The 17,809-nt window shown below is 42.9% G+C and overlaps 1 protein-coding gene across 1 annotated transcript in view; it reads right to left on the bottom strand.

Moving 5' to 3' along the window:
- ARHGEF4 (Rho guanine nucleotide exchange factor 4) overlaps positions 1-17,809 on the bottom strand; it is a 331,988-nt gene that overhangs the window by 263,707 nt on the left and 50,472 nt on the right. The window contains 1 exon segment of the mRNA XM_073360097.1: positions 11,218-11,319. Coding sequence (XP_073216198.1) covers positions 11,218-11,319 — 102 coding nt within the window.

Raw genomic sequence — 17,809 nt, 5'->3', positions numbered from 1 at the left:
TCAACTCATGCTGGGAAAAGGTTATGCCATGTGGATTCCCTACGTGTTATGTTTCAGAGTAGCAGCCGTTTTAGTCTGTATCCACAAAAAGAAAAGGAGTACCTGTGGCACCTTAGAGACTAACATAAATTTGTTAGTCTCTAAGGTGCCACAAGTACTCCTTTCCTATGGGTTATATTTCCCTGCAGGCAGATGTACTACTGCAACTGAAGTAAATGCGCACGGTGCAAAGCAAATAAACTAGCCAGCTGAGAATTTCCTTTGCCTTGAGGAAAACTCTGCTGGCATAAAGCTGGCAGAGGCAGCATAGCCACCTCCTATGCCAGCCTTCCATTCCACCTCTAAGTTACAGTGTTGGTGCAAGACCAGGGCACAGACTAGGACCATGGGAGCACAGCAAAGAAGAGCTCTTCTATTCCAGGCCTCCAATGGCACTGGATCACTGAGGGACCTTAAGTTACAGCAGCATCTCATCAGCCATAGGTTAAGTCAGAGCTGAGCAGCAAGGAACCAGGAATCACAACCACCCCACCGCACCCTGGATCGGCACTCTGCTCAGGTCCAGCTGAGAATCCAGCCTGCTAGCCATTATGAACCCTGCTTTATGCCTTTTTCTATCCCCGCATTCCCTGACCCACAAGGTATTGCTTCAAAGTTATTCTGAGAAGCAGCCTAGAATGCCCGCAAGAGTCAATACCTGCGGCAGAGGGAGGAGCACACAGCATACTCTGCTGCAGCAACACCAGACAAACTGCCCCCGAGGCCACATCACTTCGCTAACTCAAAGCGCATGAGCAGTAACCGATGCAATCCAATGTTGTGCATTAGCCGCCTGAAGTGTTTGATCAGGAGAGTAAAAATAAATACAGCTATAATCAATGTTAAAAGAGACATTAACTTGATTTCAGGTCAGAGCCCTTGTATCAACCATAGGATTCAGGCTATTTACTGAGCCCTGTGTCAATATATGACCAGATGGCCCCCAAGGAGTTTACAATCTGAAAGCTTGATTCTATTAAAACCAATGGTAAGAGCCCCATTGGTGTCAATGGCAACACAAATCTAATACTTGCTCACAATCAGGCACAGTTCAAATATGTAATGCAGATAGGATGATGGGCCAAACTTTCAAGGTGCATGATATTTATATCCGTTTTTCTAATCTTGGAGGCTTACCAGGCAGTGCAGAAGCAGAGTATTCTAAGAAGGGATTTGACTGGAAAAGGAAATTATTTGGTTGCCAATGAGAAGGAAAGAGTTCCAGACATGGCATGTCCACATACAAGTCTAGGGATATGGCCACAGACTCTTGTCTCACCCTGTGATAAGCTCCTGCAGCACCTCTTAAGAAATTCTGCTAAAAGCAGTCAAGGTTGCAAGGTAATCCAGTGTTCAAGACTGAGCCAATTCTTCAGTCACTAGCTACTTCACAACAGAGAAATAAACAAGGCACTTATATTCTAGGACTGAATAAGCCCTTGCTTGATCCATGAGGGCTGTTTTGCTATTCTACAGATCTTTGAACCAGTCAAAACCAAAACGCATGACACATGGGCCAGGTTAAAAATAGTAATGGAGGATGTGGGGCTCAACATGCAGCAGAAAGAATCTCACTATATATACACACACGTTTCATACACTGGATATAGCATTTCTGTCATATAGCGTTACACACTTGAAATTTTACACATGGACTAAACCCACGAGCTGGCTGCCACACAACCCAAAGCCACAGACTCTTTAGTGTAAGGGAATAGAGCTGCTTAACTGTAGATTGTGTCAACCTTTTAAAAAAAGATAAAAAAGTAATTTGCCTTCTTGCTCCCCCACCTTCCTGTTTTATCTGCACTCTTTCCTGTAGCAAATTGTGGCTTGCTTTTTCCTACACCATCTTCAATGTCCATCTTCTCTCTCTCCCTTCTTATATCTCCTTTTCCATCCACATTACATTGTCTACATTCTTCCTTGTATATTATGTTTCTCACTTCTCCAGTCACCTATGGCTCCTCTTACTCATGTGGAGTATGCCTCATTAGAGTTTGGAACCACAGTTCAACAAGTAACACACCTTATGGGTAGGCTCCAGTCACCTTGCCTTCACTACCTCTTAGAGACCAAGGTCTGATCTACACCATTGGTTTTCAAACTTTTATTCTGAAGACCCAGTTGAAGAAAATTGTTGACGCCCGTGACCCAACAGGAGCTAGGGATGAGGTGTTTTGGGTGTGGGAGGGGCTCAGGGCTGGAGTTGAGCGTTAGGTTAGGTGAGGGTTGCAGGGTGGGGCTGGGAATGATTCAGGGTTTAGGAGGGGGCTCTGGGTGCAGGCTCTGGGGTGGGGCTGGGGATGAGGGGTTTGGGGTGTAGTAAGGGGCTCTGGGTTAGGGAGGGCTCAGTGCTGGGGCAGGGGATTGGGGCACGAGCTTACCTCGGGCAGCTTGCGGTCAGCGGGGGTACTAAGGCAGGCTTCCTGCCTGTCCTGGCACCACACAGAGCGTGCTGCACACTGGAAGTGGCCAGCAGCAGGTCTGGCTCCTAGGTGAAGGCATGCAAGCGGTTCTGAGTGGGTCTTGCCCTCAGGCACCGCCCCAGCTCCCAATGGCCAGGAACCAATGCCTAGGAGCCGGACCTGCTGCTGGCTGCTTCCAGGTCACAGTGTGGTGTCAGAACAGGTAGGGGCTAGTCTGCCTTAGCTGGGCAGCACTGCTGATGGGACTTTTAATGGCCTGATCAGTGGTGCTGACCAGAGCTTCCGCGGCCCAGTGCCTTACATTCCACGACCCAGTACTGGGTCACAACCCACAGTTTGAAAACCACTGGTCTACATACTACACTACAGGCAGCTGGCATTGACCTGACTATGGAAGGGTCTACACTTAATTTCACTCCCACCAATGTAACTGCCCCCTTATGCTGACTTAATCACCTCACTTCCATGAGTGGCATAGAGTCAAGGTCAATGTAGTTAGGTTGATGCAATGTCAGTGTTGACACTGCGTTGCTTACGTCAACTATTACTGGCTTTCAGGAGCCATCCCACAATGCTTCACACTGACAGTACAATTGATACAAGCGCTTGGGGTGAGGACACCACCAACACAAAGTTTTACAAAAACAATGCCTTAATAGTGTGAGAACTAAGCTGGACAAATGCAGTTACAGCTGCGGAACAGATACTTCTTTAGAGACCATCCGTTGGGATCTCTGCTTCAAGCACCAAAAACTCATGCTATTTATGTCTTTGATGTTCCAAGTTATTGTCATATATTTACCATGTGTTTCAAGGATTAACTGTGTTTCTATTGACTGCAGCTGGAATCTATTAATTTAACAGCTAAGAATTCAAACTCAGCCATTGATTAGTGCCAGAAGACTTACACCACTCTGGCTACATGAGGGACTCATTTAATATTGAAGATATACTTCAAGGTAGACTTTCTGCACACTCTGCCCTATGTCTGTGTATTCATCTGAGTGACAATAAAAGTATTCATTTAAGTGACTGATTAATAGTGTAATTACCTGTATACAATTGTAAAAGGGGGATGTGACAGAGCACATAGAGTATGAATAACAGATTTGCATGTGTGTATAAGGGGAGTCAATAACTGAAACCATGCAAGTAATGACATATCCAGACCTTTTGTTCCACCAGGAATTTTACTCTTCCTCTATCTCCTCATTGCGACATTTCCATGGAAGGTTAATCTTTACAAAATTGACCCCTTCAGTTATCTCACACATTAAATCAAACATCCAGAGCTCTGTTGAGCCCTTATGATGCTTGCCTCCATCCAAAGAAGGCCCAACCTCAATGCTAACCTTTTCCGCAACTCTTAGTGGTACTAACTCATGTAGCCTTTGCACTCTGTGAGAGCAATGGTTTAAAGGTGATGTCCCCTGCGCACTGCAGCTGTGGCTCACTCCATCGTGACCTCTGTATGGAAGAGGGGGCCATGGAGTCTTATGAATTAACTTGGAGAAGCACCGATTGAGTGCTTATAGATTCCAGAGTTTTATTGTGAGCTGCAAGCTAATGAAAACACCACTGTGCATTTTTGGATAGAATTTGCACAGCCAGAACCACTTGAGAGCAGATCTGTTCACTGCTGCTTATATTTCAGACCAACAGGTTCATCTTGGTGCCAAAACTATCACAAAGCTGAATATTAGGCCTTTCCTATATTCAAATACAGTATGCAGTTTAGCAGATGCAGTCTTGTTTTCCAGTAGCAGTGCTAGAGCAAGTGTCTTCATAGAATCAACTATCACAATACATGAAGTTTGCTTTTATTGTTTGTCTAATAACTGCCATTTGCATTTTGCTCAGATTATAAATTTTACAGCTACCTGCTGAAGTACTGCTATTATTTAATGAATTAGCAACAACAATATTGTAAGAGCAACCAGTTTTTAATATGGGTAACAGACGGTAGCAGGGAAGTTATTTGAAAAACAATATTACAAAACTTTACTTATGGAAAGCTAGAGGGCTTAGATAACTGCTAATGGAGAACACACCTTCAAATTTTCATCATTAGCTCAGACTTGCTCTGGTTGGTAGAGGCTGAAGTAGTTGTAAACAGGCACTTGCACTGGCTAAGTACCAATGTCAAAAAGATAGATGACTAGGACGCTGGAAATTGATGCCCTTGAACAACTAGTGGAATTTGTATAATGTGACTTGTGTGTCTATTTTCATGCTTTAGGAGGCAAAGTTAAGTTTGGGTAGGCAGAGAAGCAACATGTACGATATGAAACCCTATTATCCTCAAATATTCTTCACACTAAGGGTCACATTATAAGTTCATGATAGATCCACAGGCCTGAGGTACCCAGGATAGCGATAGTTCAGCTATTTTACAATGGGTCAAATCCTTTCCTTCCTCCAAGTTTGAGTGAACAGGCTGTGATGGGCTGAACCCCAACCACAGAAATGCCCTTTGAAGGGCAGAATCCCACCGTGAGGGCTACAATCTTCCTAAAGAGAAGGTGAACAAGTAGTTTTGCAATCCACTGGCTACAACCCTAATCAATCTCCAATAACCTTCCATACCATCTTGGATGGAGCCCAGTTCTATGGCACAAAGAGCCAAAACCATTGGTATTGGCCTCCTGCATCCTGCCCCTTTCAAAGTAGGTAGCACTTCCCTTGTTTTACGCACTGTATAGTGAGACCTTAGTATCCACAGAGCAGGAGACCAGATTTATATGCATTGAAATATTTCATATACTGTAATAATCTGACCACCAAGCAAATCCAGATATGAAAGCCTCTAACCTTCATTCACCTTAAGTATTGCATATCCTATAATACAAAAGTAATGCTTGTGTGAAAAAGTAAGCTGCGAACTACAAGCTGTTTGGTAGTTTTCTCTCAGAATATGACCTAGGTTCCAATTGTGATATCAGGAAGTGCATCTGTTAGGTTAGCTATATAGTGGGGCTACCTTCAGTTCTTGTGTACAGACAAGTTCTAATTCTATATTCCAGAGGTAGAAGGCAGCTGCAATACTGCATAGGGTGGGCTTAAAAGAAGTTACCAGCTAATTTTCTTGTGTGCTGTAAGAAGTGGAAGCGGTTGGATCTTAAGCAATCCATATGCTAGACATGCCAACCATTGCAACACACTGATGATCACTGCTGGTGTTCTTTACAAGATGAACATTCAAAGAGGTTCAGATACCAAGTTATGCCAGGATTTCATGTATCACATATAGTATAATATGAAAACAAAGAAGCAGCTAAATGAAATTTATTCAAGATGGCAACACTGAATATCCTGTACATAGAGTATTCAACAAAGACTTTCTGAGCAATCCCAAGCAACTGAAGGCTTCCATGGTGACTTATGCTACAAAATAAATATTGTGTAGCATCTTTCTGCTTACTCAAGATCCTCTTTTTCTGGAGATGCAACGTGATGAAGCATTTACTGCATACCGGACATTGCAAGCATAATCCAAAACAATGTTCAAGGGCAGAAAGTGACTATTGATATATTTAGGTCCACTTTAATTCACAAAAGCAAGGAAATTCAGAATAAGGTTAAAGAACTGGACAGACACAAAAAACACATTCCCTTTTTTTCTTACAAGAGACTTCATTTTTTGGCTTCCAGGAAAGGGCTGAATAATTTCATTGTAATCCCATGACATTCTCATAGCAAGTTTTAATGACGTGACATGGAAAATCTGAGATTTGTAGACACTGAGACAAGAAACAATATTGTTAAAATTATGTCTCTAATCAGAGAAACTGGATATGGATAATCCAAGTTATGGAAGAAGCCAAGGAAGCAGAAAATTACCTTTGAACATTTAGTGCCAAGGCTACATTTTAAAAACAATCATTGCTGAGCCCAGAGTCTAATACTACGAAGAGTAGGTTGGTCAGGGTTCCCAGTAGAAAGGCCCAAAGAGCAGCAGTCTGCTGGGAAATGTAGGCCATTTGGCAATTCTGAGTTTTAGAGATGGGTTAAGTTTGGGAAGATTTGTTTTATTTTATTTTTTTTAACCAGACCTCCCTATGACTTGTATGTCTTAGATTTCTTTGAGAGCCTTGAGTAATAAATTACAACGTTTGTATGTATAAGAATTAAATCTTCAAGTGTGGGTTTACAATGTTATGCATTCATCTTGTGTACAAATACATCAGTGTGCATGTGCTAGTCAAAGTTAACACATGCCTGTATGTAACCATAAAGCCACCTCCATTGTGGTTACTGCTCCTTTCCACTCCACTTAACCAGTCTTACAAAAGCAGTCTGGATAAAATGCCTTATCAGAGAACTGTACAGCATAAGAAGGAAAGTGGCAAAAGAGGGTAAAGCCTTGCCAAAGGCTGGGACAGAAATGATATCTGGAAGCATTTCTGGAAGAAGACACTGAAAAAGAATCAGAGGGTCCTGAGCTTTGTTGTTTTGGCATTGATAACGGTACTGAGAGCCAGCCACAGTTAGCAATAAAGCTTTATGTGCTGTGCCATGATTTCTCCTGTGTCACTAAGGGTTTGATTTTGGGTGTAATGGGGTGCTGGGTGCTCCCCTTGGGTCATTGCCAGCTAGTGCTTTCCTATAAAAAGGCTATATTCTAAAACAGGTTTCAAGGAAATGCATAGTGCTCATGAGAGATGCCAAATTAAAAGATCCTATTGTCTCCAGCTGTCAGTTATGCACAGGACTCTTTAACAGCATGGGCAATTCCAGTAGAAGTTTCTCCACCTTGCCTTGCTAATGAGGCTCAGCTCCCTTGGAGATGCCCCTTCTAGGATATACAGGGTAATTCAGTCTCCATTCCCACAGAGCCCTTGCCAAGTTTATCACTGGGCCATAATCAGAACACCCATCACCCACAGGAACTTTTGTTCCAACATTCTTACCTTATTGGGGACCACTGTGCAGTAATCTTTGCACTTTGAATCAATTCTTCAATCCCAAAATTAGAGGAAAAAAAGATGGCTTCAACCATAACAGAAACAACTCAGAAGACTCCACAGATAACCAAAACCAAATCCTCCTGGCAAAAACTTTGTTTATGTAAATTGTCCTAATGTGTGATACAGCATGGCCAGAGGGCAGCAGGAGAGTGGTTTTTTTTTTGTTTGGAAGCAGAAAGGAGCCTTATTCCCTATAGAGGGAAGAAAGTTTGCTATAGATTAATTAAAGCACCAGAAGCCAGTCAGCTGATAACCCTCCCCTGCTTCAATCACACAAGGGAAGGAGTTGAAGCAGAGTGGATTGGTGTTAGAGCAGATTGGAAGGAAGCAGGGGAGAGTTTGGAGAAGTGCTGTAGTGGGCTAAGACCACCAAGACCCTAGGTAAAAGGACACCAGATTGGTGCAGAGGGAGGGCATGAAGCCCCACAAGGTGAAGGGCAGGAGAGGGAAGTAGCCCAGGGGAAGGAACTGCTAGTTCAAGCAGTTTACCACTATCCCTAGGGCCCCTGGGCTGGGACCTGGAGTAGAGGGTGGGCCTGGGTCCCCCCCCTCTAGGACACTAGTGGGGCAGTTAATACCCCAGTTCAGGGGTGAGAAATATTGCTCTGAATCCTCCCCAAGAAGAGAAAGCATGAGACCCATCAAAGTAGTGCTGGCAATTTGCCACATATGTTAGAGTATAACTCCAGTATCAAAGTAAGTGACTGGAGCATAAAATGGTTCTTGATTAATGACAGTTCATTCACTCTTCATAGGAATGGGGAGCTTGGTTAGTCTTATTATTTACTAGGGAACAAAGTATAACAAGCGGCCAAGTTTTCAAACATGAATGTCTACAGATTGGTGCAGGCGCCTAACTAAAAGGGGCATGATGGCTCAGCATTTAGATACCTTAATATGAATTTAAGAGGGTGCCCTCACTTGCAAATTCAGACCAGTACACAACCTTTTTAACATTTTAAATGTAACTTGTATCTCTTACCAAAAGAGTTCTCCTGGTTGATTTTTTTTCTTTTGCAATGCCAGAAATATCAAATACTCAGTTTTTGCTGGATGACCTTGCAATTATCTTTAGAGAACCTGAATAGTGGACTCCCACAAGGCTATGCCCTTAACTGTAGATAATTTAAGTCAGAATCTTTCCCTTCAGGGGGAGGAAGGGAGCTGAAGTACAATTTAGCCTTCTGAGAAATTACTATTTAGGTCCTCCAAAAATCTTGCTAAAGTTCTCCAGGAGAGAGAGGACCCATCATCTCCCATGTTAAAAGCAAGCAGAAAACATTTTATTTTGAAGAAACCATTCAAGACTCTGCAAAAAGCAGCAAGTTAAACGTTCAGCTGGCAGTCCTGTGCAACTGGTTTTGCATAAACACTAGTTTATCTTAGTACCTCTTTTCAGGGAACATGCAGGATAACTTAATAACCAGTGTTGCCCTTCTAACTTTTCTGAAGCAAGTATCTAGAATATGTTGCCTATTGCTGTAATTATGACAACATACATAAGAGGATACCCTTATGTATCTGCAGACTGAAATTGCAGGAGTTCAGTAGAATATTTAATATTTAAATTGCCAGAGATAATTGCATGCTGTTTAAATTTCACTAGCATGAAAAGGATGTATACTAATCACCTTTAATTGCTATGTGCTGAAAGAGGACAGTTAGCATTGTTAATAGGTTTGTTTCATTTTTAATTGTGTTCTAGATTGGGCTTCCTCTCAAATTAAACCTCCCCCTCAGAACCAGGTGTGAGCAGGGAGATACTGCCACTGAATAGTTCGTGGATAAACAATGCAATTTGACTCAGAAGATGACTCAGTTTCAACTAGAGAGGGAGCATTTCTAAATAAGGCTAAGTGATTTGTGAAGTCAAGGAAGTACAGGTTTGGGGAGAAAGATTTTGGTCCTTATAGAAAGTGGATCTTCACTAGCCAGATGCTAACAGAACCTCAACTGTACTGTTTAGTTCATTGTAACTTTGTTTAGAGAGTTGACTTTTAATAAGGAAAAAAAGGATTGTGTGATTATTGAAAGAGGAAAATTTTAAATTTATTATTAAAGAAGCTTGCTTAAACCTTGTTCTCTACTGCCCAGAATGTTGCAGAGAACTGTAAAGCCCCGACTCTTCATGACCAAGAGCTGGTCAGGGAAGTGCATGTTCAGAAGGACAGCAGAGCTGAGAGAGCAATTTAGAGTGAAGCAAGTAAGCATAGTCCCCCAGACAGTCCCCCCAAGGAACTCAACAGCAATGAAGACAGTGCTTAATTTGTAATGAAAGAGGTGCCAGGGCTCAAGCAATTTTTTACATTCATAACTAGTGCAGCAAGCTCAGAGGTGCCAGGGCTATGAACTGCGAAGCCTAGAGATTTCAGTCTCAGCCCTGGCACAAATTAAGCACTGAGTGAAGGAGAACAGATACAAGTGTGAGGAAGGGTGGTGAAGGAGTCAGAATTAGAGGAAAAAGGTAGAGTTAACAACAGAAGACCACATTATCAATAGGTGGCTCAAAGAGGAAGGTTGGTCCAGTGGTTAGGGTACCAGCCTCAACCTCAAAAGACCCAGGTTCAATCACTTAACCTCCATACTGCAGCTTCTCAGCTGTAAACTGGGGATAACAGCACTTCCCTACCTCACAGGGGTGTTGTGAGGGTAAATACTTCAAACATTGTGAGGTGTTCAGATATTGTGGCTATGTTGGAAAAGTCTACACAGTGAACTGCAGCAAGTCTCAGAGCCTCCCTAGACAGACTTGAGCTGTGGTGCTAAATATAGCTGTGTAGATGTTGTGGCTTGGAGTCTGATGCCTAGAGAGCAGAGTGGACTTCAGAGAGCAACAAACATCCACACAGCTCTTTTGTGCAAGCCCCACAAGACTAAATCTGCTGACCCTGAGTCTGAGACACACTGCCACTCACTGTGTCTATGTACCCAGCAGTATCTGTGGAAGATAGAGGGAAAGGAGGCCTCTGAGAGCCTTACTAGCACTATCCCGTTACTGATGTACACCAAGTCTGTTTAATGTGATAAACCTAGCTAATATAATAGGCCAGCAAAACTACCAAACAGGAGTGTATTTATGACCATGATTTTCTGCAACCATGGGTAAAGCAGCTGTACAAACCCTGCAAACAATTCCATTAATCTAGCGTTTGAACTGAAATGAAAGCAGGACTAATTGGTGGAAATTGGTACCACAATTCCCTACAAACAACTCACGGTTGTGCAGCATTATACACAGCCACCCAATTACATTAGCCACTGAACCCTAAATGTTATGTTTCTATAGGGCCTGCTCCTGGGAGGAGCAGAGCACATCTAGCTTGCATTGTCTTTAAAGGAATCATCAAATTACATTTTGGTATATTGTGTTTGAAAAGTAGTGAATGGTCACATAAAGACTATCAAACTTCAAAGATTATGATGCTCCCTACGAACAAAGGGTAGAAATAGGATTGCATATTTAGTTTTAGTATTGGTTGACTTTGAAAGAATGTTTACTATGTAAATTTACCCTTGCATTAAATTTCCTAAAAGCACCAAATGATTGTAAGGTAGTTGATTGTACACCTCTTAAGACCAGTCCTGAGCTTTCTTGCAAAACCTATAACCATCATGAAGAGAAAACTTCTCTTTTTAAACTCTGCAAGAACACAGATTAAGACCCCAGTTTTCTAGTGAGCTCCATATAGGAGACCCCTGCACATGTGCATACACTGAGTCCATCTGACCTCACCATGAACGAAAATAAATTACCAACTTAAAACATAAGGAGATTCTGCCACCTGAAATTGACTCAGCACTTGGGTGTGGAGCTTTGGCTTCTTAGAAGTAATCTCCTCTTCTGTCCCTCCAGCAGTCCTTCTTGTAGCACTTCCTCTGAGCACCTGTACAAGGAGAAAGCCAAGCTGAGTTAACCCTCTGGGTACCAAAGACACACCAGTGCTACCACACTTTATCACACTTGTGGATAGAAACAGATTTCTTGAACTCTATGTGGATATGAGTTATAGGGCAGATTTTCAAAAGAGCTCAGAATCCAATAGCTCCCACTGAGAACAAACATTACCAAACTCTTTGGAAAGGCCAGCCCTAATTGTGGGTGCAGTGCTTCCCAAAGCCTGAGTCACCTATAATAATTTATAGCCAGATCCTGCAACTGAATCTGCCCATTCAGATCCTTGTCAGACTAAGGCCTTTCTGTCATAACTAGCATCATACCCTACACAGTTATAAGTAGTTACTATTTGGCAATTTCTGTTAACTGTCATTTCTTTTACAATAACCTACCATCATTTCAGTTACTCTAACCCACAGAAACATTAGACTCAAAGCAGTCTTTTAAGTAATGTGCCAACAAAAAGTTATTATACCCAGGCCCACTAACGGAGGGGATAAAGAGGGCAATTGCCCAGGGACCCAGGTGATTTAAAAGGACCTGAGGGCCCCCTGGCTGCCACTGCCAGCAGCACAGCAGGACTAAGGCAAGCTTCCTGCCCGCCCTTGCTCCGTGTGCTGCCTCCACCCCAAGCGCTGACTCCACAGCTCCCATTGGCTGGGAACTGTGGCCAACGGGAGCTGCAGGGGCTGTGCCTGTGGGCAGCAGCACGTGGAGACCCTCTGGGCCCGCTGCCTAGGAGCCACTGCCAGAGGGGTGTGCCGGTTGCTTTTGGGAGCTGCCTGAGGTAAGCACCAACCCCTTGACCCCCTCCTGCACCCCAACCCCAGCCTAGAGCCCACACCCAAACTACCTCCCAGAGCCTGACCCCCTCACCCTCTCCTGCGCTCCAATCCCCTACCCCAGCCTAGTGAAAGTGAGTGAGGGTGGGGGGGAAGCGATTGACAGAGGGAGGGGGAATGGAGGGAGCAGGAGGCGGGGCCTCGGAGAAGGGGCAGGAGGGGGCATGGTCGTGGGGAAGGAGCAGGACAATGATCTTTGTGTTTGCACGATGAGACAGTTGGCAACCCTACCAAGCGGGCGTGTGGAACCCCGGCTGTGCTAGAAGAGTGCGCCCAGCAGCGCAGCTGGCAGCTCCCTGGGCACCAGCCAGTGCAGGTGCAGCACCGCCCAAACGTCAGGCAGACCGCGTCCACGGCTTATGGGGGCCCCATTGACTGTTCTGCCCTGGGGTCCAGAATTGCTGTCAGCAGGCCTGCTGATACTAGGAATTATTTTTGCCTAGAGTTTTTAGGTCAAAGTCAGACAGTTTTCATACATGAAACAGACATTTTTAAAGAACCACCTAGACTTAACTTTAAACAGATCATAGTACCCAACTGACTAGTAACTGGTTTTATTTTCATCCAGAATTTTCATGCAGCTAAAAAACACACTATGAGAATGTACCCTTTAAAAAACTGAGTTGCAGTTTAGCAGAGTCTGTTTTTTCCTTCTTTAGTCAAAATTTCTCCTTACTCGAAATGGCCAAAATTTGAGGGGTTAAAGCTACCTAATAGGATTGCAGGTGCTCATAGGCCATTTTTACTGGAGATCTCTACTACTTGAGGAGTAGATACTCCTTGCAAAGATAGCTGCCCTGTTTCCTTTTGTTTTCAAGAGGACTAAATCAAGTGGCTGCCTGCTAGGAAAATGGATGCTGTTTCACAAAAGCCATCCTACTTCTTAACCCTCATACCTACCAATGTGTGAAAATAATGTAAATGTTGCATATTGTGCCATAACTAACAGTGGCTCTTCAGTTTAAAAGCTGTTTTTAAAAAATTTCTTCACTGTGAATTAAGCTATTAAATATTGGAAAGGAGGAGTTCTATTATGTGTAAACAAATACCCCTTATATGGGTAATCAATAGGGTTTGTTCTCTAGCCAACCCTCTGGAAAGGGAATGTTGACTAGTGGTTAGACTGCATAGCCACACGCATAGATTTGGTGGATTCCTTCTGACGCTTGAGGGGATGAAGCTGGGGTTCATCATGTCAAAGACATGAGTACTATTCTCAGCATTGCTAGAAATGATTTTATAAAGCTTGTTAACTAGTAAAATTGGGTGGCTGATATTTGACTGCTTCCTAAAGTAGGAGTATAAGGTACTGCTCAGCTTGTGTAGTAAAGTTCATAGAAATATAAGAAGCAGGGAGAAGAAGAGATGAAATTTGAACTTGTGATCTCCTGCATTCCAGCCCAGTACAACTTCCACCAAGATAAAAGGTAGTTTGCTGGGGATATCACCCTCTTCCGCTTGGCCAAAACTGGAAGCGAGACTCAGCTGAACCACAGTACATTTAAGAGCTCTGCTTGCTCTGACACAGTGAGGCCACCCCTAGCAAAGGAGAGCCACAGCCTATGCGTCATAGACTTGTAAGGAAACTGTCAACCCCATGCACCTCAGCTCTGCTGTGGAGCAGCAACAGAGGTGCCTGCAAGAGAGATACTTACAAGCTCTAGTGCTGGGGGGTTCTCCAGCCTCTGAAGCTTTGGCAGAGGCTCCTCTATAATCTCAGGAGCTGTGGCACTTGACAGGAGCCCCATGCATGTAGACACTGTGCTGCTGGAGTGACAAACTGGCCTCCCTGCACATACAGTTACCCAACTCCTCTCCCCTTCCCAACTTCAACCATACCTTTCTCTCTCCATATCCCCCCAGGCCATAGAGAGGACAACATCTCTGTTCTCCACTCCCATGCATGTGATCCCATAGCCATCCTACACTAGCTGTGCTTAGGTAAAGGGGATTAAGGCTAGTTAAGTGTGACATCCCCAAGGAAAGCCCTGAAGAGCAAACATGTGACAGGATGCCTCAAACGCAACCATCTCTCACAGGACAATGCAAAGCCTTCATTACAACTTTGGCAATATCAGCACACATTCAGAGGTGACATGCACACAGGTTAAGTGTGCCATGCCTTTTTGAGGGAAATATGAGGTTGTAAATAAGGTTTTGTGTTCTACTTGGAGGGAGATTAATGTAGTGTGTAAAGTTTCCTTAGCAGCTGGAGACAGAGGGAAGATAAATGCAGTTTGTCAGTAGAAACATGCTCTTTAGGTACCATCGTAGGGCTAAGAAGTGCCCATAGCTTGCTATTCCCTTGTTATCCTGGGCTTGTGCTGAGGGGATGTCACACTGAGGCCTTGTCTTCACTGCTAAAAAAGGTACATCTTTTACCTCAGGGTAACTAATGTGTATGAACTATCCCAAGATAAAAAACAGTGAGACATGGCACTTTTTACCATGAGGTAACACACACCTTTATAAGCAGGGAAGACAAGGCCTTACACCCATGTAAATGAAGTGGGGGGGAGGGAGCCCACAGAATTAATATACATAATGTATACTTTAATTATGGACCCCACTAAGCTCCACCCATACTAATATCTATTTCCATAGAAACAGCATCTGTTATTATTTCAGCAAAATTCCCATGGGCCTCAGTTGGGGTTCTGACTGAATAAGGTCTGTAGGCATGAGCTCATAGTAACTAAGAACATATTTCAAAAGGAAAATAAAGCAGAAGGGATTTATGAAAATGACAAAAAATGAACAAAAAAGATTAGACTGACTCTAAATGGTACAAGCAAACTATGTGATGTTACTAGGTTTATTTCCACTTGTTTGGAATGATTGGCATAATTCCCTCTTGGCTCTACCTTCAGTGAAGAATATAAACATTAACTGATAACAGTAAAAATACACCAGACCAGGTTGTGAAGAGTGTGGGGAAAGATTGATATTGAGTCCATTAGCTAGAGACTACATAGCAGCTGATCTTTCATGCCATTTATCTTTACTCATGAGGAAAGGCAGGATAACTTAACTGTAGTTAAATCACTTAAAGTTACCCCTCACTTCCTCAAATATTGTACTACCATGTCATGTATTTTTACATGCTGATCCCATAGCAGTCTCTTGTCATAGGTTCTTTACCATTTGGGCAGCAAAATGGCTTTGTGCTATGAAAGGAGGAATGCTGAATTCTCTGTGAACAGTTTCATTCCCCCCCACCCTTAAACTACAGAAAATGTGCCAAGTCTGTGTTGAATGGAATTCAGTGTAAATACATCTTTGAGGTATTATTGGATTTTAGAGTTTAGCCTTTAATCCAGAAACACAAATGACTAATTGTGCAATCTTCTTGTAGTGGTGTTAGTCCCAGGATATTAAGTGGAAAAGGTGTGTGAGGTAATATTTTATTGAATAAATTTCTGTTGGTGAAAGACAAGCTTCCAAGCTCTACAGAGCTCTTCTTTAGGTCTGGGACAAGGCTGGGAAAGGAAATAGTGTCACAGCTAAATACAAGGTGAAACAGATTGTTAAGCATAAGAAGTTAACACATGTTGCAAGAAACCATTCAAAATAAAGGGGGCAATTAACACCCCTGCAATCAGAAGACAAAGGAGAATTAGTGGGTTATATATTGTAATGAGTTTCAGAGTGGTAGCCATGTTAGTCTGTATCAGCAAAAGCAGAGTCCTTGTGGTACCTTAGACTAAAATTTATTTGGGCATAAGCTTTCGTGGGCTAAAACCCACTTCATCAGATGGTTCTAGCCCATGAAAGCTTATGCCCAGATAAATGTTAGTCTCAGCTGAGACCGTGATTAGAAGAGTTATGAATTTAAGCTCCCAGGCTCATCTTTTCAAGGTGTTATAATTGTACAGTATCAAACTTTGATAAAGGATGAGGATGGATTTTGTGGAGGAAAATGTTTAATTATCAGAAGCATTCCCTGTGCCTAGTACAGTAATAGATTGCTGAAAGAGCTTACATCTCTTAGGTTAGGGAGGAAATTTCAACCAGTAATTTGCATCAAATTAACTTTGGTCTCACTTTTAGCCAGGCAAGCATGCCACTCTCTCTTTATCAACTGCCCTCTGGTGGAAGACAGCAAATTAGAAAGAGGAATCACTATACCATGGCACACAATGGCCAACACATGTTTCTAACTGATGATAAACTGAGTAAAGGAGTGTTTGTTATAGACAGTGCCACTTGCAACTAACATGGTGCTTAGTAAATTAGGAGGAAAGAACTATGAAATTCTTCAGTATGGATTTAGAAATAGCTCTTGATCTGGCTAATAGCACCCAGGGTCTCTACAGCTGGCTGTGTAACATTTACAGGGCAACAATAGAAAATGTTTTACATTGTCAGGTGTTTGACCTGTAACTTAACTAACTTTTGACAGTTGCTCCATTTTACATCCTTTCCAATAGTGTTTCAAAAGAGGTGTCATATGACCTTTCAAAAGGCAGTTGGGAACACACTAAAGCATTGGTCTTGTACACTTCCATGCAAAAGACCTAGATTGATTTCTAGGTCTGTTTTTTTGCTTGCCAGTTCAACAAAGCAGGGGCCTGGGGCCTCACAGGGGTACCTTATTCAACCTCTGGCTGAGGGAGCATCTGCCTGACTGCAGGGGTTGCTGTGGTGCAAAGGAGCGATCCCGATAGGCTCCAGAGGTAGTTGCATCTAGCTCTGCTCAGCCAAAACTATGGGATCTTGAAGAGGAAAGATGGACTATTGTTTGAGGACACCAATTAAAAAAAAATTGACTTTCACAACATTGCAGCTATTTTCAACACTAACAAATAGCTTAGGGCAGTGGTTCTCAAATTGAGAATGAGAGCCCCAAAGTGGGTTGTGACCCTGTTTTAAGGGGTTGCAAAGGCTGGAGTTAGATGTGCCTGGGCCTGGGGCCAGAGCCAAAACCCTTGGCCATCAGCTTTGGCCCACCTGCCTGAGGCAGGCTTAGGGTTCAGTCCCAGCTTCTGGAGTCGAATTTTTGTTGTCAGAAGTGCAATGAAGTTTGAGAACCCCTGGCTTAGGGTAAATTAGCATTTCAGTCTAATTTCTGAAATTAGATAAATGCCCTCCTTTTTCAGGAAGTGTATGTCCAAGACTTGCAAATATTAAGAGACAAATATTTGCACTGATTTAATGAAATGCCTTTATGGGAAACAGAGCAGCTCTTTTTGTAATTAAATTGTAAAAGAGTAGGATTCTTCCTGTTGCCTTCTCCTTCATTTTGGCAACAATCTGGTACTTTTCCACACTTTTTGGACAGGTTAATTTGTAGCTTTTCTAATTAATTAGACCCATCCTGCCAGAGAACAAACAGCTGGAAAATAGGTTTCAGAGTGGTAGCCATGTTAGTCTGTATCAGAAAAAAAAAAAAAGAGAAAGTGTAGTTGTGGCACCTTAGAGACTAACAAATGTCTTTGTGCATAAGCTTTTGTGAGCTAAAACCCACTTCATCAGATGCATGCAGTGGAAAATACAGTAGGAAGATATATACACAGAACATGAAAAAATGGGTATTGCCACACCAACTGTAATGAGACCAGTCAATTATCAGCAGGAGAGAAACTTTTGTAGTGATCATCAGGATGGTCCATTTCAAACAGTTGACAAGGTGGTGAG

The sequence above is a fragment of the Lepidochelys kempii genome, chromosome 9 (assembly GCF_965140265.1).
Source record: "Lepidochelys kempii isolate rLepKem1 chromosome 9, rLepKem1.hap2, whole genome shotgun sequence".
NCBI classification, from domain to species: domain Eukaryota; kingdom Metazoa; phylum Chordata; order Testudines; family Cheloniidae; genus Lepidochelys; species Lepidochelys kempii.
This window is presented reverse-complemented; position numbering and strand designations above follow the sequence as displayed.